The sequence below is a fragment of the Mesoplodon densirostris genome, chromosome 11, assembly GCF_025265405.1.
Source record: "Mesoplodon densirostris isolate mMesDen1 chromosome 11, mMesDen1 primary haplotype, whole genome shotgun sequence".
Taxonomy (NCBI): Eukaryota; Metazoa; Chordata; class Mammalia; order Artiodactyla; family Ziphiidae; genus Mesoplodon; species Mesoplodon densirostris.
Window position 1 is genome coordinate 91,755,316 of NC_082671.1, and position 26,291 is coordinate 91,781,606.

A 26,291-nucleotide genomic window follows, 5' to 3' on the forward strand; every position below is an offset into this window, starting at 1 on the left:
CTGGACTGTGTTGATGACTATTCCCCACCTTTATCAATTTCAGTCTAAATGTGTAGCTGCCAAAGGCATTAGGAGGGGACTAAGGAAATCCTACAGAAGAACAATGACAGGAAATTGACATAGCCATTAAGAAGTCTGGAAAAATTAAGTTAGAAGAAAGTGGGGCTTGGCCTATTGCCATTTTTGGAATAAGGAAAGAACTGCAGGCAGGGATGGCTTTAGGAAAGCAAACATAAAACTTAAAAAATATGCATGGTTGTGTGTAAAGTGTACTGAAATAAAGGATAATAAACTGAGAAAAGAGGGATTATGGTAGGAAATTGTTTTTGTTTTTGTTTTGACTAAGTTGGAATCATTGTAACTTGAAGTTCTGATTTTTTATATCTTTTTAAAACAAAGATTTCCGTGGGCTCGTGACCAAGGGATGGCCAGGCTTCTGAGCACAGAGATGATTTCACTGAACTGGGGAGTTAGTGAAAGGAAAGACTTGTTTTTCTTAAACATCTGTAAGGAAATACGTTGTTAAATATTTATAGGTTTAGAGAGCAGTCTATAATTACATATCTTCATAAATAAATGCAATGTGTTAGGATCTGTTAACTTGGAAAAAGTGACTTCATTCAGGGTATGATACAATGGGAAGCAATTATTACATTTAATTTTTAAAAAATTCATCAATGATTATTTGACCTCATCTCCATGTATCATATGTTCATATCTAAAATCAGTTATGGAAATAAGAAGTAATGAAAGAAAATCCTCATGAATGACTGGATGAGGCATGTGAGAACAGATCACTTCTAAATTTATCCTTGTGTTGTAAGAAGCTCTTTCTTGCTTTTGCCTGTTGATTTTGAACTATGTTTTGCCAGACTGAAGAAGATTATATAAAGCATAGCTTTATCTTGATAAAGAGTCACTTGAGACAGTAAATCAGAGAGATTGGTAACTATAAATTTTCAGAGTTGAGAGACACCTTCAAGACAATCTAACACAACTATCTTATCACACAGTCAAAAAGCTGAGGCTGAGAGCACTTAAATAATTCATCTGAAGTCACACATTACTAGAATAAACAGGTTTCCTGATTCCCAATCCACTGCTGCCAGAGAAGACTTACTGGGTCATTAGATCCTTGCCTCTATTAATTAATTTTGAATCCTATAGTCAAAGAATATGAATCAAATGGGCTACTAATTATCATTCTCCAGGCTATGGTGAAATACATGCCTCATGTTAAGTAGATGATGGCTAACTCTTCACATGCAGAAAAAGTGCTGTGAGAGACCCGTTTTGGGGACTGAAAACCATGGCACAGTCAGTGGTCAACCAAGTAGATACTGGCCGTGACCTTTGTCACTTGGATTCTATGGGCCTTGAGGCAGTCAAATGTATGTGACTGATCCTTTGGTCAGCTGGAATTACCCTTTATTTAAATTTCAAACATAAATAACACAGGTAAAGAGAAAAGTCTAAGGCCAGATCAAAGAAGGAGAACTCTGTTTTATATGTTATGTTAAGTTGAACTGTCTGCCCCATGCACAGCGCAAGAGCAGGCCATCCTTTTAATCTACGGTGAGACTGAGAAAGCCCCAGAGAGCTGCTTGGAACAGCAGTACTTTATTCCTGCATCCAGATCCAGAGCACTTCCTTAACTTGTTTCTCCTAGTCTCAGCCAGAACTAAATTAATAATTGGATATTCAGTTACATAAGTTTATGCATTTACTTAAAAACAAGATATTTAATCTTTTAAGTTTTGGTTTCCTCATCTAAAATAGGGACGTTATTTAGGATGGCCTTCAATCTTGTGAGGATTAGATGAGTGCTTGCATGCAAAGCTTCCGGCACGGTTCCTGGCTCATAGAAAGTGCTCAAATATCAGTAATGATGATGCAGAAGAGGATGGAGAGAAGAGTCACAAAGTTCCATTACAGATGCTAAAAGCAGCATTCTCAACCCTTGACTACAACATGATCTGCCATAGAGAAAGCCTTTTGTCATGGCAGGGCCCGTTTTAAAACAAAGAAAAAAAGCAGAAGATTTTGGGATTTACTTAGACAGTCTTCAAACTAGACTTGTTGGAGTTGGTCTCCCAATAATTGAAAATAAATGGGTATTGATTTTAAGAAAGAGTAGAATCCAGGATAGATTTAATATTAATAATTCACCTACTTCCAAAAAAGGATTTGAAGTGTAACTTACAATAAAAGGGATAGGTACTATGGCACCATTAAAGCAAGGATTAAAGAATGAAGGCCAAGTGATATGAGAAGATGCTTAAACCAGAAAGACTTGGTTAGGGATGATTACTACAGCAGCACATAAAACTTGCTGCTGTTAAGATCAAAGCACTTAAATAATTCTCTTTATAAATAAAATGAAGCATATCAATTTATATTAGGTATATTTTCCCTGGCTTTCCACTCTGAGGGGAAATTTATCATGTAGACAGTGTCCACAATAGTAGTTTTTATTAGATGAAGCTATCTCTTTTATAAACCTTCATAACACTTGAAGGACTTAGTGTTTAAAATTTTCATTCTCTGAAGGCATTTCCATAGGAAACAAAAGTAATCAAAGGGGATACAGTCCAGAAATTTGGCTTTCTGATCATTCAGGAAGAGAGGCTTAGATTGAATCGGTAAGAATACAACTTATACAGTACAGCCCCTGTTGGGCACTTATTGAATAACCCAGATTTTGCCTGAATTAGGAGAGCCATCAACTTGATATAGAAGTCATCATACGTGCCTAAAATATAGTTATTCTTAATTGTTAAAGGAGATCCATCTGCTTTAGATCAAATGCTTGGCATGTGTTTGATGAAGTTATCTATTTTGTTATAAAAATTAAAGAATCTGACCTGATTCTGATGTAAATGAAAAGATGACTTTCACAGGTGGGTTGCAGGCAGACAGGTGGGTGGGTGGGAGGCAGATGGGGGGGTGTAGGGGTGGTGGTAAAGAAACATTTCCTAGGAATCCATCTAGATCTCAAATGCTTAGAGACCCAAAGGTTGTTCTCATCAAGCAGTAATTCCTAACTAGGGGTCCAGAGCACAGTCACTTGGGGCATTTTTTTCAGAATACTCTCTTCACACACCCACCAAATCTGAATCTCCAAAAGTGAGGCCTGGGTATGAGTATTTAAAAACAAAGTCCCTAAAAGATTTTGATGCAAGTCTTGAAAAAGAGCTCTGTCCCTAGTTTCTCAAGAGATAAACTGTGGTCTGAGAGTATATGATAGCAGGAATTAGCTTCTACTGTCTAAAGACTCCTAATATGGTTCTTCTGGAATATTTTGTTTTGAGGAAAATAGCATTTCAGGAGTTCTAATAACTTGGGTTAACTGGAAAATATACCGTAAGACAACTAAGTGGATTTTCTGTGGAACAGGATTTATTTAGAATTATCCCTCTGCATGTCAACATATGCCAAACACTTCTGGTTTTGGTGAAAATGATATTAAGCTTGGTAATAAATTCAGACTGACTTGCTATTTAAGGCTACTTTTAGAATGCCACAGTAAAATCACAGGATCAGTATAGAGAAGAATATTAACTTCCCATTTAGCATAGCAGGAAGGCAGACATCCTGTAAAAAATGATTTATATCATTTATGTGAGGTCCACTTCATTCTAAAAAAGGTTTGCAGTGGTATACAAATTCTTCATGAGTAAATTGAAGAGGAGGAAGGCTGGGATAGAGTCCTGTTTTATGCCATTTTCTTTTGACATTTAATCCACCAAGGGTCCATTTCTATTCACTTTAATTCCTGTGCTGGTCTGAATATGAATATGGAAGTCTTCTAGGCTCACTTGGGATCTCAGCTAGTCTCATGGCTCTATGGAGATGACTTTCAAATTTACATCTTCTTCCCACAACTCTCCAATGACTGCTTAAGATCCCCACTTGTGGGCTTCCCTGGTGGCACAGTGGTTGAGAGTCTGCCTGCTAATTCAGGTGACACGGGTTCGAGCCCTGGTCTGGGAGGATCCCATATGCCGCGGAGCAACTAGGCCCATGAGCCACAACTATGGGGCCTGCGCGTCTGGAGCCTGTGCTCTGCTGCAGGAGAGGCCGCGATAGTGAGAGGCCCACACACCGCGATGAAGAGTGGCCCCCGCTTGCCACAACTAGAGAAAGCCCTCGCACAGAAACGAAGACCCAAAACAGCAAAAATAAATAAATTAATTAATAAAAGAACACCAAAGAAGTTTAAAAACATAAATGCTCTTACATAAAAAAAAAAAGATCCCCACTTGCATGTCTAGTAGACAAATTAAACAACATGTCCAAGACAAACCTCTTGATTCCTTACTTCCCCCACCCCAACCTATTCCTTCTTTAGTCTTAAACATTTCAGTTGCTCATTCTTTTCTTCTTAAACTACTCTACTGAGGTATGGTTGATACACAAAAATCTGTACATATTTGATGTGTACGATTTGATGAGTTTGGAGATAAGTATACATCTGTGAAACCATCATCATAATCTAAGCCATAAATATATCCTTCACCCCCAAGAGTTTCATCCCACTCTTTTTATTATTTTATTACTATTTTGGTGATAACAATATTTAACATAAGACCTACCTTCTTAGCAAATGTGAAGTATACAATCCAGTATTAATAACTATAGGCACTAGGTTGTACAGTAGATCTCTAGGACTTATTCATCATGTGTAACTGAAACTTGGTGCCTTTGTCTAATACCTCCCTATTTCTCCCATCTCCTAGCCTCTGGCAACCACCATTCTATTCTCTGCTTCTGTAAGTTTGACTATTATAGATTTTTTTTAATATAAGTGGTATGATGTAGTATTTGTCTTTCTGTGTCTGGTTTATTTCCCTTAGCATAATGTTCTCCAGGTTCATGCATGTTGTCACGAAAGGCAAGGTTTCTCATTCTAAAATCTTGTTTATCCTACTTCTCTCCATCTCCTTGCCATTGGCCTAGGTAGGCTACTACTATCTCTTACTTGGGTTATTCTAATAGCCTCCACACTAATCTCTCTGCTTGCATTCTTGTGCCCTAGTATCCATTCTTGACAAAGCAGCCAGAGAGATGCTTTCATTAAAGCCCAGATAATTAATAGCATTTCACCTAAAAAGATCCTTCAAGAAAATGTTTAGGTACCGCATGCATTCAAATGCCTTAAAGACTAAAGGACCCCAGTATTGGTTAAAAACCAAACCAAAATAGCAACAACAAAAAACAATTAAGCGCTATGGAGAGTTTATAATCAACAAAACATAGGATGAATCAATTTTTATGAGTAGCCTAACTAAATGTGAAACTTATAGGGGTTGATTTGCAAAATTTAATGGAGGTAGTCAGTGTAACAAAACATGTAAACTCTTCAGCCTCATTAGATCACCATAGTACCATGATTTTTCAGAAGGCATTCAAAAAGATGGTTTAGGAGAATAGTCATTTGTTGATTCATTCTGTTCCAGAAGAAGATGCTTTCTAACATTCCTCTGTGCTGTGGTATACACATTTAATATCATTTTTTTGTTTTCCCTGAATCCTCTATCATATGTGAGACTTTACTTAATCATGACAGCCTTCGCTCTGCCAGCCCAGGTACTTTTAAGGAAAGTACATCTCCTGCATTGGTGCAAAGTTTCTGTCACTCCGTATGGCTGAAAGGTAAAGTGGGACTTGGTGTCAGATGGGGCAGGGGTTAGGTCACATACCTTTCAAACTAGGTTAAGGAGTTTAGAGTTTATCCTGAAAGCAAGGAGAATACAAATGGCACCTGACAACTTTCATTTGTTCTTGAAAACTCTTCAGTTAGATGAAATGTCATTAATTGAAAAGAATTCTGTTATTTTAATGAGACATGTTCTTACATGTTCCATCCCAAATCAAGATATATGAACAATTTGCACATACAGAAAAATACATATCACATGAACACTAAAACACTTCTATAAGTATGTGAATGGACATTCTGAACCCCAGTTTCCAATGTGTGTGTGCGGGTGTTTCCCCATACCAACAAGAAATGCTCCAACACCAGCTGGGTGTGCTACAATTCAACTCAATTCTGACACTATCTACCTGGAGATAACATCAGATCCCACACCTTAAGGGTTTAGTGCTACAAGACTGCCCCCACCCCCACTTCAGAAGCCAAACGCAAGCCCAGATTGTCACCTGTGCTTCTCACTAACGGCTATAGATTGGGGGTTCCAACAACCCCCTCTTTGGACTTCAGACACAAGCCACAAGTCCAGTTTGTTACCTGTTACCTTCTGACCAGAGGTTCCTATGACCCCCTCCCTAAGTTCAATTACTTGGCTAGGGCAGCTCTTAGAGAAACATTTTACTTACTAGATCACCAGTTTATCATAAAAAGATATAATTCAGGAAGAGCTAGATGGAAGATATGCGTAGGGCAAGGTGTACGGGAAGGGAAAATGTATATGCCTTTTCAGAGTGTGCCATTCTCCCCAAATCTCCACTACTCACCAACCCTGAAACTGTTTTTTTTTTTTTTTTGCGGTACGCGGGCCTCTCGCTGTTGTGGCCTCTCCCGTTGTGGAGCCCAGGCTCCGGACGCGCAGGCTCAGCAGCCATGGCTCACGGGCCCAGCTGCTCCGCGGCATGTGGGATCTTCCCGGACCAGGGCATGAACCCGTGTCCCCTGCATCGGCAGGCGGACTCTCAACCACTGCGCCACCAGGGAAGCCCTACCCTGAAACTTTTTGAACAGCACCCTTTTGGATTTTTATGGAGGCTTCATTACATAGTCCTGATCGATTAAATCATTGGCCATTGGCAATTAACTCAATCATCTCCAGCCTCTTTCCCCTCCCTAGAGGTGGGGACGGGAGGAGGACAGGGGTAGGGGTGGGGGGGCAGGGGGGAGTTGGGGAGGAACTGAAAGTTCTAACCCTCTAATCAAGTGGTTGGTTCTCCTGGCAGTTAGCCCCCCATCCTCAAGTTACCTAAGGGCTTTTCAAAAATCACCTCATTAACATAACAAAAGACACCTTAGTCACTCTTATCACAGGAAATTCCAAGGTTCTTAAAAGCTGAGAGCCAGGAACCATGGATAAAGACCAAATACATATGAGAAATACATTTTGGCCACCTGAATGACCAAATAAGTATTTCTTATAAGCCACAATATCACAGTATGATGGTAAATACAATCTGTATATATAATATCTATGATACCTGAAAATTTATTGTACTTGCTGGAGAAAGAACTTGCTTGTGAGTGGTGGAGGAGCATATAAAGGAGAAAGTCTTGGGGAGGGGCATATGGTTATCTTGTATTCAAACTGCACTAAAAAGGAAGTTTTCACACACACACATATATACAAACACAAAATAGCTAGAAGCTAAAGGAAAGGCTAATATGAAAATAGTGCATGCTCACAATAGACTAAAGAGTGATACCTCCTTATCACTAATTCAGCTTGCGTAAGCAAAACAACATGTTTTAGATTCACCCCAAAATTGCATTCACATCAAATTTGTCCTTCAATGTCACTTAAATTGGTAAATGTGCCTTTGCTTAAAATTGTAATGTTATTCCATACGGTGTATTTATTTAGTGTGTTTGGAAGTAAAAATAAAAATTGTTATTCTAAAAAATAAGTCTTCTTAAAAATAATCTAACTCTTCAAGAGCTGTTATAACAAATAGTCAATAACAGTCATGATGAGATGCACATCTTTTGCTAAAAACGGGATATATTCAGCAAGGGGAGGGCATAATCAGATTTGGCAGTTATGTGTAGAATTGACTATAGTCAAGCATTTATGTAACTGAAAGAAATGAGATGGAGAGTGAATGGATTGCAGCACTAGTTAGCAGATAGGTTTGACAGGGCTTGCTGATTGTGTGAAAGTGGAGAATATAGAAAGAAAGGAGTTGATGGGTGATTGTGCATATACTGAGAAATATCACAGGAACAGAAGTAGCATCAGGGTGAGGAGAGAGAAGACAGAGTCTACTTAAGACTTGTTGGTTTTGAAGTCTCTACAGGAAACCTAAGTGGAGATGTCCAGTAGGGAGTTATACAAGTCTGGAGCACAAGAATAAAATCTTGGCTGAAGCTAGAGGTTTAACAGTCATTGTCAAATGGTATTAGAAGCCAGATAAATGGATGGGATTGCTTTGGGAGAGAGAATAAAGGGGACACAGGGGAAAACCTAAGGACCATCAAATTTTAAACACTGAGCAAAAGTAGAGTTCACAAAAAACATTGAGAAGCAGCTGCTAGAGAAAGAAAGAAAACCAAGAGTATGGGGCCACAGAAGTTTTTCAAGTTTTTCAAGGAGGAAGGGTGAAATACCAAGAGGTCAAATAAGATAAGATTAAAAACTGTATATTAGATCTAGCAACAAGAGGATTGAAAATTATCTCGATGAGAATGATCCCAATGGGATATTGGGAGCAGAAGCTATTTGGAATGTGTTGAGGAATGTGTCAAGTTAGAAAGAAACTTGAGAAAATCACCTGGCAGAGCTGACATCTCTAAACATGAAAATCAGAGTATTTATATTCAGAAACTCCTTTGGGAAGGTCTCATAGCACTTATTATTTTTCCACAAACTGCTCAGCTGCACAATGAGAGATGAAAAAAGCCCCCACATTCATCTCACTCCCTCTTTCATTTTCCCCTCTAAATAGAGGCTACAGTAGATTTTATTTTACAAATTCAACTTGACTTTTGGTATATTGCATATTTATCTCCCGATTCAACAAACCATTTTGCATGAATGGGATACTTTTTATATGGGCAAATTGGTCCTCTCTTCTGAAAGCTTATCACAAGTTGACCCAGGGAGAACCAGCAATTTCTCAAACATCTAAGCTCATGTTAGTGGTCACTTGGACAGAATTTAAAGAAGGATGCCAAATATTTCCTAAAGCAATTCTAAACAATCTCGGGAAAGACAAAAATTATGGACTTAAATTGTTTCCTCGTAAGACTCAGTTTTTGTTGATGGTGGTTTGTTGTTTTTTTTTGTTAACTCTCAGGCTCATGTTTCTAGATTAATATTGGCTGCTTTTAAATGTAACTTATATTTCACTTTAAAAATTTTAAATAAGTTTTGTTGTGCTGTTTTATTTAATTCTTTCAACAACTATGTGAAATAGATGCTATCTTAAGTAATTTCCCCAACAGTTGTACTCTTAGTAAGTGGAGTTAGGATGAAAATCTGAGTCGTCTGATTCCAAGTATTCTGATGTTCAGTTTAGGAAAACCTGGACTTTTATTCATATGGTCATGTATTTGCTTATAAGCTATATCTTGTATTTTGATGGGTGGATCACGGTACCTTATTATTTTTTATATTTGCATTTCTCTGATAACTAATGATGCTGAACACATTTTCATGCTGAGTGGTCATTTTGATATATTTTTTTTGTGAAGTGTCTTTTTGAGTCTCTTGCTCATGTTCAGAATGGATTGCTCATTAGATGTATCTGTCAGAAATATTTTCTCCCAGTTTATGGCTTGCCTTTCTATTCTCTTAATGGTATTTTTTGATGAACAGAAACTTTCATTTTAATGAGGTCCAATTTTCAATCTTTTCTTTTAAGTCACTGTGATTTTGAGTCCTGTGTGAGAACTTTTTGCATATAATAATGTCATGCAGATATTCCTCTAACTTTTTTAGGCCACAAATTTTACTTTAACAATTTTTTAGCAGCCAAACAAGAAAAGAATGCACAACCAAGTATAGAGTTCACAGTGTTCACAGGTAAAAGTAAAATAATATTCAGAAATAACCTGATAATGAGGTCAGAGTAAAACTTCTCCTCTAGGACTGGTTCATATGTGGATTATAACGGTCAACAACCCCCCCCCCCCAAATATCCTGACAATATTAACAGTGATGGATTGCTTTTTATAACATCTCTTGATACAGCCAGTCACCATGCTAAAAGGCAAATGAGTAAAAATACTTCTTGAGTCAATATAAGACATTTAATTCTAGGGTAGATCACTGAGTATCTAGGCAACTTCCCTAGATAATATTTCCCTTAATAATGCATTTGAAAGGTTTTGAGCAACTCTGAGTATAAAATTATACTCTCAAAGAGATATTTGAATTATTATGGACCATGTGCTTTAACAATTGGGAAACCTGGTGAGGACACACTTGTGCATACAAACCCATCCTGTTCTGCTGGAACTTGAATGAAGAAGTAACCTTTGTGGAGCCAAATTACCCTGTAGGCAAAGAAAACACTTGTGACGCCTATCAGTAAAGCACAGGCTCTGTGCAAAAATTTTTTGAAAGAATTTGACATTTCAAAACAGGTACTAAAATCATTCACTGTGTGAATAGTTAGATCTTGGATAGATTATTTTTATTTTATTAAAAAAAATTAAATAGCGTTGAGGTGACACCAAAAATCCTGTTTTTTCCTTATGTCCTCTAAAATTTTCCCTGTCCATAAGCCAGAAGAAACATTCTTTGGCATTATATGGTATTTGGTTTTGATTTTTAAAAATGAAATGAGAGCTCCCCTTAACCCTTACCTGAGTCTCATTTCTATCACTCTGTCTCCAGAGGCAATTACTACTATGAGTTTGGTGTGTATAATTATATATTATTCATCACAAGGAATATGTATTTGTTGTAGAACATTTGAAAAATGAAGGAAAATAAAATAATTAAGATCATTCACAATCCCATAGCTTAGAGACAACCCCTAAGATTTTTGATATGTTTCCCTTTAATTTTCTCTATGAATACTATATAAATGTTGACAACAAAAAATTTTATAATGTGTCCACATGCAGCATAGCTTAATGGTTAAGAACAGAGACTCTTGAACTAGACAGCATTGGCATGAAGCCCAGCTCAGTATTTCCCTAGGTTTCCTCCAGACCCCCTCCACACAACCCCCTAACACCTCCACAAACACACACAAAGTATAATACCTCCTCCCAGACCTTCTCTTGTGGTTTATGCTCATTCGCATCATTTTACAGATGAAGAAGCTAAAACGCAGGACAGTTAAGCAATGGACCCAAGGTCACATTGCTAGGAAAGATGTACAGGGGTTTGTGGAGGGGAGGGCAAAGAAAGTGTTATAGGCAAGGTAGTCTTCAAGAAAGGTTAGGGCCTGAATTTTTTTAATTTTTATATAATTTTTAAAGGTTACATTCCATTTACAGTTATTTCAAAATATTGTCTATGTTCTCCGTGTTGCACAATACATCCTTGAGCCTATCTTACACCCTATAGCTTGTACCTCCTACTCCCCCACCCCTATATTGCCCTTCCCCCCTTACACACTGGTAACCATTACTTTGTTCTCTATATCTGTGAATCTGCTTCTTTGATGTCATATTGATTTTTTTTAAATAACCTTTTTATTTTGGAATAATTTTAGTTTTACAGAAAAGCTATGAAGATAATTCAGAGAGTTCCAGTATACTCCCCACCTAGTTTCTGCTAATGTTAACATCTTACGTTACTATGGTACGTTTGTCAAAACTGAAACTAACGTCACATCAGTGCATTAATATATTGAGATTTCTCCAGTTTTTCCATTAATGTCCTTTTTCTGCTTCAGGACAACCCGACTCAGGACAACTCATTGCATTTAGTTGCACTAAGTTTTGAAGATGAATAATAGCTGGAGGTACAAAGGGAAGGAAGGAAGGAAAGCTCAGGCCCACGAGGTGGCTGTGGGGCAATGAAAGTTACAGGTATTAAGCAGGACTAAGCAAGGAGACGTGGGGTATAAGGAGGGGACTGACTTGGCCAGAACAGGCTGAGAAGCAGGTAGTAAGGAGTGGGAAGTTTTGGAAAATGAATTTGGATAGGATAAGAATGGAATGATCAAGCAGAGCCATTGTATTTCATGGGCCTTATGGGGAGGGTAGTCAAGGGAGCAAGTGTGTTTAAGGAAGTTGGGGAAAGAACCTGGACTTGCAGCCCTTCCTACTCAGATCCGCTGCTGGAGAGAGTCAGTGAAGAAGTATGCCTGGAAGAGGCTAAGGGAAATTTTGTCATCTGATTCTCACAGTAACCTTTCAGTTAAGTGTTATCATAATGCTCATTTCAGGAAAGGAAATTGAGGTTTATGATAAAAGTCATGTAATATGTGTAAGGTCAAAATATAATAAGTGGTGGTGCTGAACCAATGTTTGACTGACTCCAAAGCCTGTGCTTGATTGTCTAGTTAATCTAAAATTTTCTTAATCACACTGATTGGAGTTCATAGTGTCATTCTCTTCCTCTTTGAAGCCGGTTGCTAGATGTTAGACATTTGTATTTCTACAGCTTTTTCTGAAGGAAACCACTTGGGACTTCGATGTCCTGCAACACTCCTTCAAGGTTCAGAACGTGTCTCCATTCCTTCATGGATAGTGGTTACACAATAAGGAAACCATTTGAGGGGATCAGTCATTTGAGTAATGGGGTCAGTTTGACCCTGGTGGGGTAATTATGTATTTTCAAATTTCAACTGACTTAGGGGGTTAGATCATGTCCCCTATTGCTGCGTAGAGCTTAGGCTTCCACCTTTTGGCTTGGGACTGGAGCCAGAATGAAGACAGGCAACACAAAAAGTGGCAGGAAGCAGCTACGGGCAGTGGTATCAGGAGAAAAGAAAGCCTGTATGATCTTTTTCCTTCCTTTGATTCCCGCTTGAAAATTAGTGTCTCTGAGAGGGGAAATACCTGAGGCAAGGTCTTCAGAGCACCTCTCTCTGACTTCTCCCTTCCTTTATTCCTCCTTCTTTCCCTCTACCAATTCTTTTCAGATTTCCAGGTTTTCTCCTGGACTTCTGAAATAAAATAATACTCATCACTCGGTCTGGCAAAATCATTAAAAAATCAGCATTGGTTCTAAGATCACAATATTGACCTTCACGATTGATTACCTGACATTTTCTTGGCATCTTGTTAAGATTGTATTCATCATTTTTTATTTGTTGATTTATCTCTGATTTAAAACTGGTTGTCTTTTAGTTTTGCCTGATTTTCTTTTTACCCAATAATTCAATAGATACTCCTCGAACTCTCCTGATGACGTCTCCTCTTACAATTGATAAATGCCCCAGTCTCTGACCTTCTAACCTTCTCTAGCCATACTCCTTTCTTAGGTGAACTTGCCCAGGCCCATGACATTAGAAACCATCTAATGCTGCTAACCAACCGATTTATATCTCCATTCCTGACTATTCTCCCAAACTCAAGTCATGTATCTGATTGACTATTTGAGAACATCTCTTCTTTAATGTCTAATAGTCATCTCCATCTTATCAAGTTGAAAATAGAATTCTTAAGACGTCTCAAATTTTATTTTCCCCAAACCCTTCCCATCACTGTAAATGGCAACAACTCCCAACCAGTTAGTTGCTTAAGCCCCAATTTTAGGAATCACAGTTGGTTTCTTGAGTTCCCTGCCTCCTCACTTCAATCCACAATCAAGTCCCATTGCCTCAACCTAAATCTGACCACTTCTTACTTCCACTGCTACCAGCTTAATCTAAACCACCATCCCGTTCAGTCTTAATACAGCAAGAGCCTTCTAACTGTCTCCTTGCCTCCATTTCTGCCCTTTGACCATCTATTTTCCACACAGCAGCCAGAGATACCTTTTAAATTTATAAAAGAGATCTGTCACTCTTCTGCTCAAAATTCTTCAACAGTTTCCCATCACACTAAAATAAAACTCAAACTACTTATCATGGTCTACAATACCTACCCTACACAGTCTGTTCCTGCTTTCCCTTCTGACTTCATATCCTGCCAATTTCTCCTTTTCTGTTCCTGACTGATCTTCTTGCTAGTCCTCAAACAGGCCAAGATTGTTCCCACCTAATATCTTTATACTTGCTATTTTCTTCTTCCCACCCTCCATGCAGCTGACTTCTCCCAGGGTTAAGCATCTGCTAATTGAAACCTTCTTGGATAGATCTTCTTTCACCACCCAATCTGTGTTGTCTCTTTCTTGCCAAGTAAAACTGAACATTGTGTACCTTCCCAACTAGAATATAAACTTCTCAAATTTAGGGCTTCCCTGTTGGTGCAGTGGTTAATAATCTTCCTGCCAGTGCAGGGGACACAGGTTTGAGCCCTGGTCTGGGAAGATTCCACATGCCGAGGAGCAACGAAGCCCGTGCGCCACAACTACTGAGCCTGCGCTCTAGAGCCCGCGAGCCACAGCTACTGAAGCCCACGCGCCTAGAGCTCGTGCTCCGCAACAAGAGAAGCCACCGTAATGCGGAACACGAGCACCGCAACAAAGAGTAGCCCCCACTCGCCTCAACTAGAGAAAGCCCACGTGCAGCAACGAAGACCCAACACACCCAAAAATAAATAAATAAAATTTATTAAAAACAAAAACAAAAACTTCTAAAATTCAGGGACCTCTTGACTTAGCACATAATTAGACCTCACACTTTTTTTGACTGTTTGAATAAATACTCATCTCTTCCTTCTTGAATATTCCAATTCTAAACTTCCATAAATCTTGAACTGTACAAATGTTCATTTTATGTCTTGTATATAAACCTTAGCAATTTTTATGAAAATAGAGACCCACAGAAAGCCAGGAAAGGCTAATTTAGCTCTTTCACGGTATCGAAACTAACACTATGGTTAATCCATTTTCTAAAAAGTCTCACATGAAAGATGTTATATGATCATTCACAGCTTAAACCTGAAAGTCTGTAAGCATTTTTTTTCTCATTGACACAATTAATTCATAATGAAAGAAGATGGAGAGCTGGAGAAGGAGACCAGAAGGAAGAAGAAAAGAGATTAAAAATTATCAAGCACCTGCAATGTGAAAGGAAATTTTGCTGGAAACGTTACATATCTTTTTTAGTCCTCCCTAAAAACCTTAAGGTATGTTTTCACTAACTTTGTTTTTCTGATGAAGAAAATGAGTTTGACTGTTTAATAAATTGCCTGAGCTCAGATAGGTGATTGGTGGTAGAATCAAGGATGCCAGATCTATTCATTTCAATAGCTAAAACATTTTGCACTATATTACCTTGCATATCCAGAGTTATACTGACTATTCAAATATCTTATCCCTTGGGAATGACATGGTTTTATTGGGCCATAAAGTTTTAAAAGTAACTCCATTTGTATTTACTTACTGCCTTATTTATGGGCTTATTAAATCCAACTGCTATTTGATCCAGACTCACTGAAGCTGGTGCTGGTGGAATGGTCTTTTCATAGGTAGGGGTAGTCTAACATCCTGAAAAGTAAGTCATGTAAAACAAGACACATCGAGACAAAAAATCAAAAAACCAAAAAAACCAAAAAAAAAAACAAAACTATTATAATAAGAGGAGATGAGAAAAAGAAATTATTCCCAAGAATATGCTTAAGTTTGGTCTTCAATATAATACAATCTAAATTAGCCCTAAGATTAATCTCATAAATGTACTTCTACTACGCATCTAATAAATAGCTGGGGGGACAGGAGGAAAAGAAGCTAAGACAATTATGCCTAAAATATTTTAGAAGTCGCTGCTCCATTGTCTCTAATGTTTTTCCTTTTTTACTGACTTTGTTTTGTTTTGTTTTTGAGTTCAATGAACAAGTAGTTCCACGGCAATCATCTTACACTGTTTGCACATCGGTGCCTGTATCTTTAAAATCCTTTGCTGACTTTCTCACTCTTTAGTCAAAGCAGTAGCTTCGGGGCCTCCCTGGTGGCGCAAGTGGTTGAGAGTCCGCCTGCCGATGCAGGGGATACGGGTTCGTGCCCCGGTCTGGGAGGATCCCACATGCCGCGGAGCGGCTGGGCCCGTGAGCCATGGCCGCTGAGCCTGCGCGTCCGGAGCCTGCGCGTCCGGAGCCTGTGCTCCGCAACGGGGGAGGCCACAACAGTGAGAGGCCCGCATACCGCAAAAAAAAAAAAAAAAAAAAAAAAAAAAAAAAAAAAAAGCAGTAGCTTCCATTGGTATTACATTTATGATTTGCGAAATCTCTTAGATATAATATCGTATCATTGTCCTAAGAACCTTGGGTTTGCCAAGAGCAGAGAATTTAGGAATGCGTGTCTGGTACTGGATTATCTAGGTTTCACTTTATCATTTATTAGCTGTGTGACTATTAGACTTAATGCCTTTTTGCCTCAGTTTCCACAACTGAGAAATAGAGATATAGACATGGGATACCTTTCTCATAAGATTTTTTCGAATGAAGTATAGGTGACTTAACACTTTAATTAAAAATATAATTATCATCTACTAATTTTAATCAACATTTTAGAATATTCGGAATGCAAGATACTGTTTCTTCTCATGCTGTGTATTTCAATTAGGTACAAGTAAAGCTCTTTCAATCGAAGTATTTAATTGGTTCCTCACTTGCTAATAGAAATTAAGACCAGGCCCCTCAGCTCAGGAATCCCCAATGTGGGGTTCCACTGTGTGCTTCACGAATAGGTATTAATTCTTGTCATTTCTTTGTGTGTTTTGCACGCCCAAATGGAAACACACTTTATTCCACAGCACACTAAAGAATAATTTTGACTAATGATTTCTTTGGAAAAATTTAATGATGATAGCTATATGGATAGCATATTAGAGGTTAGGATTTGCTCTCACATCAATTATTTTATGCAGTGTGCATACTTTAATATGTTCTTTTACATATAAGGAAAATCCAGAGATTCACTGATTTTCATACATACAAGCAATTTTCACCCTTGTACCATAGGGTACAAGATAGAGTGGAGGTTCAGCCATTAGTACTTTTTTTTTTTTTTTTTGTGGTACGCGGGCCACTCACCGTTGTGGCCTCTCCCGTTGTGGAGCACAGGCTCCGGACGCACATGCTCAGCGGCCATGACTCACGGGCCCAGCCACTCTGCGGCATGTGGGATCTTCCCGGACTGGGGCATGAACCCGTGTCCCCTGCATCGGCAGGCGGACTCTCAACCACTGTGCCACCAGGGAAGCCCAGCCATTAGTACTTTTAAGTCTAATTTTCCTTGTCTGTAAACTGGAGATAAAAAATACCTACCTCCCTAGTGGATTACTGAGCGTATTAAACAGATAATATGTAACAAGAACCATTCCAGGCACACAGTAGAGGTAAAGTCAATGTTAGTAGTGCTACTTTTAGATAGATGACAGAAACGCTCCTTTGCATTTCAGTGGAACACTGAGTATCAATATGTATCACCTATAAATTAGACTGCGGTTAAATAAGTAATCCAAGTTGTGTGTGTGTGTGTGTGTGTGTGTGTGTGTGTGTATGTGTGTTACTGCATTGGTGGCTCAATGAACTTTACTTAAGATTTTATTCTTAATATGCTTTTCCCAGAATTGGTGCTTATTATAATTTCTGTCCTCATAGTTTATGTGACTGCTTTCTCAGAATTCAAAACAAGCCTCCAAAAGCCCATTCTGAACTATAACAACCTGAGATAGCAATAAAATTTGCATGAGGTAAATATCCTCTTCTAGGGGAAGACAAGTCTGTAAAGGATATAATAAAGCAATTCCTTCAGTGAAGAAAGCAACAGTATACCCGGGTTAGAAATACACTGCATTAAAAAAAATTAATTAATTAGCATTTAATTGGAATAAAATTGCTTTACAATGTTGTGTTAGTTTCTGCTGTACAATGAAGTGAATCATCTATATGTATACCTATATCCCCTCCCTCTTGGGCTTCCCTCCCACCCTCCCCATGCCACCCATCTTGGTTGTCACAGCACCGAGGTGAGCTTCCTGTGCTATACAGCAGGTTCCCACTAGCTATTTATCTTATACATGGTAGTGTATTTATGTCAAACCTAATCTCCCAATTCGTCCCACCCTCCTCTTCCCACTCTGTGTCCACATGTCTGTTCTCTATGTCTACGTCTCTATTCCTGCCCTACAAAAAGGTTCATCTGTACCATTTTTCTAGATTCCACATATATGTGTTAATATACGATATTTGTTTTTCTCTTTCTGGCTTACTTCACTCTGTATGACAGACACTAGGTCCATCCACGTCTCTACAAATGACCCAATCTTGTTCCTTTTTATGGCTGAGTAATATTCCATTGTATATATGTACCACACCTTCTTTATCCATTCATCTATCATTGGACATTTAGGTTGCTTCCATGACCTGGCTATTGTAAATAGTGCTGTAATGAACATTGGGGTATATGTGTCCTTTTGAATTATGGTTTTCTCAGGGTATATGCCAAGTAGTGGGATTGCTGGGTCACATGGTAGTTCTATTTTTAGTTTTTTAAGGAACCTCCATACAGTTCTCCATAGTGGATGCATCAATATACATTCCCACCAACAGTGCAAAAGGGTTCCCTTTTCTCTACACCCTCTCCAGCATTTATTGTTTGTAGATTTTTTGATGATGGCCATTCTGACCAGTGTGAGGTGATACCTCATTGTAGTTTTGATTTGCATTTCTCTAATAATTAGTGATGTTGAGCAGCTTTTCATGTGCCTCTTGGCCATCTGTATGTCTTCTTTGGTGATATGTCTGTTTAGGTCTTCTGCCCATTTTTTAATTGGGTTGTTTGTTTTTTTGATATTGAGCTGCTTGAGCTGTTTGTATATTTTGGAGATTAATCCTTTGTCCATTGCTTCATTTGCAAATATTTTCTCCCATTCTGAGGGTTGTCTTTTCATCTTGTTTATGGTTTCCTTTGCTGTGCAAAAGCTTTTAAGTTTCATTAGGTCCCATTTGTTTATTTTTGTTTTTATTTTCATTACTCTAGGAAGTGGGTCAAAAAAGAGCTTGCTGTGGTTAATGTCAAAGAGTATTTTTCCTATGTTTTCCTCTAAGAGTTTTATAGTGTCTGGTCTTAAATTTAGGTCTTTAATCCATTTGGAGTTTATGCTTGTGTATGGTGTTAGGGAGTGTTCTAATTTCATTCTTTTACATGTAGCTGTCCAGTTTTCCCAGCATCATTTATTGAAGAGGCTGTATTTTCTCCATTGTATATTCTTGCCTCCTTTGTCATAAGTCAGGTGACCATATGTGTGTGGGTTTATCTCTGGGTCTTCTATCCTGTGCCATTGATCTATATTTCTGTTTTTGTGCCAGCATCATACTGTCTTGATTACTGTAGCTTTGTAGTGTAGTTTGAAGTCAGGAAGCCTTATTCCTCCAGCTCCATTTTTCTTTCTCAAGATTGCTTTGGCTATTCGGGGTCTTTTGTGTTTCCATCCAAATTGTAAAAAAAATTGTTCTAATTCTGTGAAAAATGCCATTGGTAGTTTTACAGGGATTGCACTGAATCTGTAGATTGCTTTGGTAGTATAGTCATTTTCACAATATTGATTCTTCCAGTCCAAGAACATGGTCTATTTCTCCACCTGTTTATGTCATCTTTGATTTCTTTCATCAGTGTTTTACAGTTTTCTGAGTACAAGTCTCTTGCCTCCTTAGGTAGGTTTATTCCTACGTATTTTATTCTTTTTGTGAAATGGTAAATGGGTTTGTTTCCTTAATTTCTCTTTCTGATATTTCGTTGTTAATGTATAGGAACCAGAGATTCCTGTGCATTAATTTTGTATCCTGCAACCTTACCAAATTCATTATTAGTTCTAGAGAAATACAGTGCATTTTGAACCTAATACAAAGAGTGTGAAACACACTTTTGGGTTACCTTGGCAATATGTGACTGGATGATTCAAAGATAAAAGGTATAAATGGCTTATAAAATGTTTCAAAGGGCTTACAGAACATCAAAGAAGTATTGTTAAACAAACATTTGATTGAAAATGAATCAGAAACTTCAGAGCTACGTTTACTTAAAATGAACATGGTTGTAAAACTTTTTAAAAAAGGCAGTGATGAAAAGTGAACATTAGATGGGATTTTAAAACAATTGAGAATCACACATTTGGTAAATGCAACCCTAGATCTAATGCAATTCTGCTACTATTAGAAATAATATTCTTCTACTGAGGCAGAACGGGTTGCGAGCACTGCACAGGACAGAGGGCTGGGTTATGATCCTGGCCTCCACCACGCACCCTCGGATGGACGGAGGGCTCTCTCTGCAGTCAATGTCCTCATCCAGATAATGAGGATGTTTGTAATACCTGCTCCGCCTCCTTCCTACAGAGTGGATGTCAGGATCAAAGGAATAGATATAAAGATAGAGTTTGAATGTTAAGATGTTCCACAACTGTTAGATACAAGTGAGAAACAACAATGAAATAACACTGTAGGTTCAAAAAGGATATATTTCCAGATTTGACTTAAAACAAACAAAAATAGTATTTCTTTAGAAAGCCATGTGTTTTAGCCATTAACTATTGCTATCAGTTATCTAACAAACTATCCCAAAATGTACTGGCTTAACGTATTTCATCATGAGTCTGTGAGTTAGAAATTTGGGCTGGGTTCACTTGGGTAGTTCTTCTGCTATTCTCATCTGGAGTTATTCATACAACTGCAATCATCTGGAGGTTTAACTGGGGTTGGATGGTATAATCTGGTTATGTTTCTGATGATTACTACTGGCTATCAGATAGTTGGTTGAGGGACCTTCAGAGGGGAGGGTTCTTCTTGCTCTAGGAGGCCTTTTATCTTTGGTTTGTTAGATTAGGTTTCCTCACACGGTACCTCAGCACAGTGATTCAAGGGGGTGAGAACAGAAGCTATAAGGTCTCCTGGAACCTAAGCTTAAAAGTCCTCTATCATCATTTCTGCTGTATTCTATTGGTCAAACCAAGTAATAGGCCAACTGAAATTTAAGGGCTGGGAAAATAGACTCTGGCTCTTGATGGGGGAAGTGGACAAGTCACATTACAAAAGCCCACAGGGATGGGAGGAAGTATTGTGGCCATTTTCGCAGACAATTTACCACACCACAATTCGGTATTTGATTACTCATCTTTTAAATTATTGGTAAAGGAAGGACACTCCTTGAGGGAGTTGCAATTGCACAAATCCCAAAGAAAAAGTCACATTTTCAATAGAGACACTTAATTAAGAATGGTAAGATTGGGAGTTTGGGATTGACATGTATATACTTCTATATTTAAAATGGAAGGACCTACTGCATAGCACAGGGAACACTGCTTGATATTCTGTAATAACCTGAATGGGAAAAGAATTTGAAAAATAATAGACACATGTATATGTATAACTGATCACTTTGCTGTATACCTGAAACTAACACAACATTGTTAATCAACTATACTCCAATATAAAGTAAAAATTAAAAAAAATAGTAAGTCAATGGCAAAAGTGAATCCATTAGATAGCAAGTACAGGAATAAATTAGGAAAACACAAGGCAGAATACATGGTCAAGATAACCATACTGAGAACTATGTGGGTTAAACCAAAGTAAAGGGGTATTAAAACCATGCAGTAAGTAAAGTCACCTTAGGGTAAAAGACTAGAAATCACAGTGAAGGGCATAACTGGAAAGATTTTTGGAGAAGCAGATAATATAAATGAGAGTGCTCTCAATTGGACCCAAATAGGACTGAGCAGGAAGGAAATCAGGGTACACGTAGCATCATTTCTAGAGGTAGCAAGAGCAGGTGCTGTATTTGGTCCATGATCCAATACATGAAGTTGTGTGAGGACAGGTAGGGTCAAATAGCCTCAGTTAATTGGCGTATGCCAAACTAGGAAGACGGTGACCAAGAGGAAAAGTTAGGTTCACAAATTTGAAAATCTACACAGGAACAAAAGAGAATCCCACCAGAATCAGTTCCTAGGGTGATCTGAATAATTTTCTCAGTTGGCATCTTTTCAGCCTGTTAATAGTGTATGTACTAATTACTTATCAGCAGCCATTCAAAAACACATATTCAGCATGCACAATGCTTTAAGCACCAAACTAGGCTGTGGGGATACATGTCAAGCAAAATGTATTCAAGAGCCTACAGACATTATCAATACAAGTGATAATCGTTATAATAACACAAAGTCTTGGAGAAGTCATAGAAGGGATGTGTCACTCAGGCTTGGATTCAGGGCAGGCTTCCTGGAAGATTAATGTCTAAGCTGGGGCCACAAATGTGGGAAATTATCACTGCATGGTGGGGAGAGGAGTGCTGGCTGTATGCTTAAAGGAACCTTAGGCCAAGTACTGCTGGACATATTTATAGAACTCTTGCTTGACAGTTTTGCTCTTAGAATTATAATAACCATAATTACAATTGTTATCAACTACTAAATTCCTACTGCATGCTATACACTGTACTAGGCACTCTATATTATCATTAGTCTTCAAAAAACCAAATTGCATAGAGTATCATCTATTCCATTGCACACACACACACACACACACACACAAATGCAGAGTTCGATAGGTTAGTAAGATATAGAGGTTGGTTTAGTGCCAAATCATAGCCCTTTACTCTAGGGTATATGGCCTTTTGATAAGACCATGGCAGACTAATCAGGAACTGTGTTTACCACCATCCTTGCTACTCTCAGAAAGACCATCAATTAATCTCAGCTAAAGGACTGCTTATTTCTAAAAAAACTTGCTTGTGTCTTACATTGTTTGCATCTTAAATTCTGATTTCTTCAACAAGGAAATAATGGTCATATACATTTACGTTCAACGAATATGTAGATGTGGCTATTTAATAATATTTTTCTTTTGAAAATTGAAAGCAGTGTTTCACAACAGGGTTGTGCACATTTCTGTATCTCTGAAGGGATAGCATATTAGCTTGCAAAGCTTACTCAATGTCATACTTTTCAATTTGAAAAGTGAAAGTCATATTGTACGTATTGTTTTTGTAATTGTTTTGTATTGTTTTTTAACAGAAATGAGCATCACAGAATCTTCTGTGCTGATACTAGAGAGGCAGATAATATTGATTCTGAGAGGGGGTTGATGGGGAGGGGAAGATTTTTGCTGCTATGTAAGTGGAAGGATGAACATTTAAAATACACACACACATACACACACACACACACTCACTCAAAGGGTCCATGATCTAATAAAAAGATGAAAAATGTCTTACAAAAGAATGGATATATCTTCTTTCTGGATACTTTCTATTTTTTTTTTGATGTAAACAAAATTTATTTCTCACAGTTTTGGAGGCTGAAAGTCTGAGATCAGGATGCCACAAGGTTGGATACTGGTGAGGGCTAGTTTCTCAGCTTGCAGATAGCCACCTTCTTGCTGTGTCCTCACGTGGCAGAGGTCTCTGGTGTCTCTTCTTTAAAAACACTAATCCTATTATGAGGGCCCCACCCTCATGGCCTCATCTAACCCTTATTATCTCCCAAAGGCCTCAGTTCCAAATACAATCACATTGGGGGTTAAGGTTTTAACAAACGAATTTTGGGAGGACACATTCAGACCATGACATCCCATTCTCCACCAATCACTTGTTGTACACCAGTGTTTTCACATGAAAATACCAATGTTATTCATATAAATATAAATTCATTTTCAAACAAAACAGTAACAAATGATTTCTCCTTGTTCTGAAGTTCCTCATTCTTCAATACATCCTGTTTTTTTTTCATTAGCTTGTCCCAGGCTTGTTAGATTTTTCACACCATTAAGATCATACATCTTCATATCCATAGAGACAGTATGGTAATGACTCTATTGCTCCACACAATTATGAGTGCTATCTTTACTCAATCTTCTTTATTCTCAACCAGAAGTTTCTGCCAGCTGAAAATGGCACCCTGGTTTATGAGGAAATCCCTTCTGTGTGATACTTCTAGTTCTAAGGGACAAACTCAAACTCTTTCTTCATGTGACCTTAAATCAGGCTCACAGCTCCATCCAGAAAAATGGATTTACAATTCACTTTGTTGTACATAACCAATGAAATAGCTTTAAAATTACATTGGAAATAAAGTACCAGTTATTTTTATCAAATGAAGAATGCTCTTCATTAAAAATGACTGATCCAATCATCTGAACTTGCTATTTTGAAACAAAGACCTATGATAAAGTCACTGCCTCAGTTGATTTCAAATAATCAGGTCAAAATCACCAATGACTTTTGCTCTTTGGGTTTCAAAGTGGGATACATCATCAAACTGTCCCATTTTTACACAATTTATGTTACAGACAAATGCATTTTCCCATGCCTGTGTCTCTGCTACTTTGCTAGCCTCCCTCTTAGCTTTTACATATTTAAAACAATCTTAAGCCTTTTCCTCAGAATGTGTATTCTGATGTCAAATCAAGGATGAGCTCCGACTATATGCCTTCCCACATTTACTACACTCATAGGGTTTCTCTGAAGAATGACTTCTCTGATGCCAAATAAGATCTGAGCCACTGCTAAATGCCTTCCCACATTCGTTACATTCATAGGGTTTCTCTCCAGTATGACTTCTTTCATGTAGAATAAGGGATGTGCATTGGCTAAAGGCCTTCCCACACGTTTTGCATGTATATGGTTTCTCTCCAGTGTGAATTCTTTCATGTTGGGCGAGGTGTGCACTCTGACTGAAGGCCTTCCCACACTGATCACATTCATAGGGTCTATCTTCAGTGTGAATTCTCTTATGTCGAGTAAGAGATATTCGGTGACTGAAGGCTTTCCCACATTCCTCACACTGATAGGGTTTTTCTCCAGTATGGATTCTCTGATGTTCAATAAGAAATGATTGGCGGCCAAAAACTTTACTACATTTATTGCATTTGAAAGGTTTCTCTTCAGAATGAATGTTTTGATGTATTTTAAGGTTGGCAATTCCAGAAAACATCTTCCCACATTCCTTACATTCAAACAGTTTCTTTTTCTTTGTATGAATTTTCTGATGTTGAATAAGGGATGAATGCCGGTTGCAGACCTTCTCACATTTATTACATCTGTACAGTTTTTCTCTATTATGAATTCTTACATGTAGAGTGAGGGTTGAAAGCCGCATGAAGATCTTCTCACATTTATCACATTTGTAGGGTTTCTTTGAAGCGTGAATTCTCTGATGAAGCATAATGGATGAAATCCTATTAAAGGATTTCCCACATTTTCTGCATTTATAAGGATTCTCTATATGGTGACTTCTCTGCTGTAAACTCTGACTTAAGGCCTTCTCACTTTCATGGGTTTTCTCTCCAGTATGAATTTTTTTATGTATAACAAGGACTGATTTCTTACTGAAGCCTCTCCCACACTCATTGCATTTATGTATTTTCTTTCCATTGTGAATTTTCTTATGAAGTAAAAAGGATGACATTCGAATGAAGGCTTTCTCACATTTTCTGCACTGGTAGACATTTTGGACAAGCTGGATTTCCTGATGTATACTCAGAGATTGGCACTGACTCAAGGCCTTCCCACAGTCAAAGATTTCCTTTTCATCATGACTTCTCCCATGTAAAATAAGGGTTGTTCTTTGAATGAAGCTTTCCCCACATTTATCACATTCATAGCTTTTCCTTCCATTGTGAATTTTCTGATGAAGAGTAAGGGATGAGATCTGTCTGAAAGCTTTTCTACAATTACTGCATTCATAAGGCTTCTCTCCAGTATGAGAGTTCTGATGAAGTTTAAGAGATAAGCTTTGACTAAAGAATTTCCCCCAGTCGTTACATTTTAGAGATTTCTTCTTTGAATGCACTTTCTTGGGTTTTACTAGGACTGAATTTTTCTTGCAGCCTCTCTTTCCTGTGGGAACTTTTTGTGGTGCAGAAACTGCTTTCTGATAGATGCTTTGCCCAGATTTGTTGCACTGATATGGAGATAACTTCTTGGTCTCACATTTAGACCCTAAATCCAAGCCCCGGCGTCTTTTCACTGGCTCCACCATCCAGGGTGCTTTCCCTTTTTACAATAAGGTGATCACATTTGGCCTCCGAAAGGGAAGTCCGAGAGAAACCAAGTTCCGGTAGTTTTCCAACATGACATCTTCATACAGATCCTTCTGAATGGGGCTCAGCCATTCCCACTCCTCCTGGGAGAAGTAGATGGCCAAATCCCCAAATGTGGCTGGTGCCTTGGACTTGGATTTCCCGCATGCAGCAGGCATCCTTTCCTCCCCTTTGAGGGTTTCAATTTGGAGAGGGGCAGAGTGCTGAGAAGGTGGGGCACATTCTTCCCTTCTGATTCCTCAAGTAAAATGGATTGCTCCAGGAAGTGGCAACGCACCCATCCTGTGGTTTCTCATGGCTGTTTGCCCTTGGCACACACCCCAAGTTGAAGGAGCACAATTCTTGTCCACAAAATAACTTTCTCCAAGAACTCAGCACTGCTGTGCAATGGGGTAAACAAAACCTGCTTCACCCTTAGCTGTTAAAAGTTTACATGAGATATCTTCAGCAATAGGCACACGGTTATTTCTTGCCTTCCTTTTCCTTTTTAATTCAGTATACACCACGCATCTCCAAGGAAGCCTGACACTAA

At 38.3% G+C, this 26,291-nt stretch overlaps 1 protein-coding gene across 1 annotated transcript; it reads right to left on the reverse strand.

Annotated features, from left to right (window-relative positions):
* Window positions 1–23,989: 23,989 nt before the first annotated feature.
* LOC132499188 (zinc finger protein 667-like) lies at window positions 23,990–26,060 on the reverse strand. Its single transcript, XM_060113603.1, is given in 1 exon segment — window positions 23,990–26,060. A coding segment is annotated over 1 exon segment (1,833 nt). The 5' UTR covers window positions 25,918–26,060; the 3' UTR covers window positions 23,990–24,084.
* Between the last annotated feature and the right edge of the window lie 231 nt (window positions 26,061–26,291).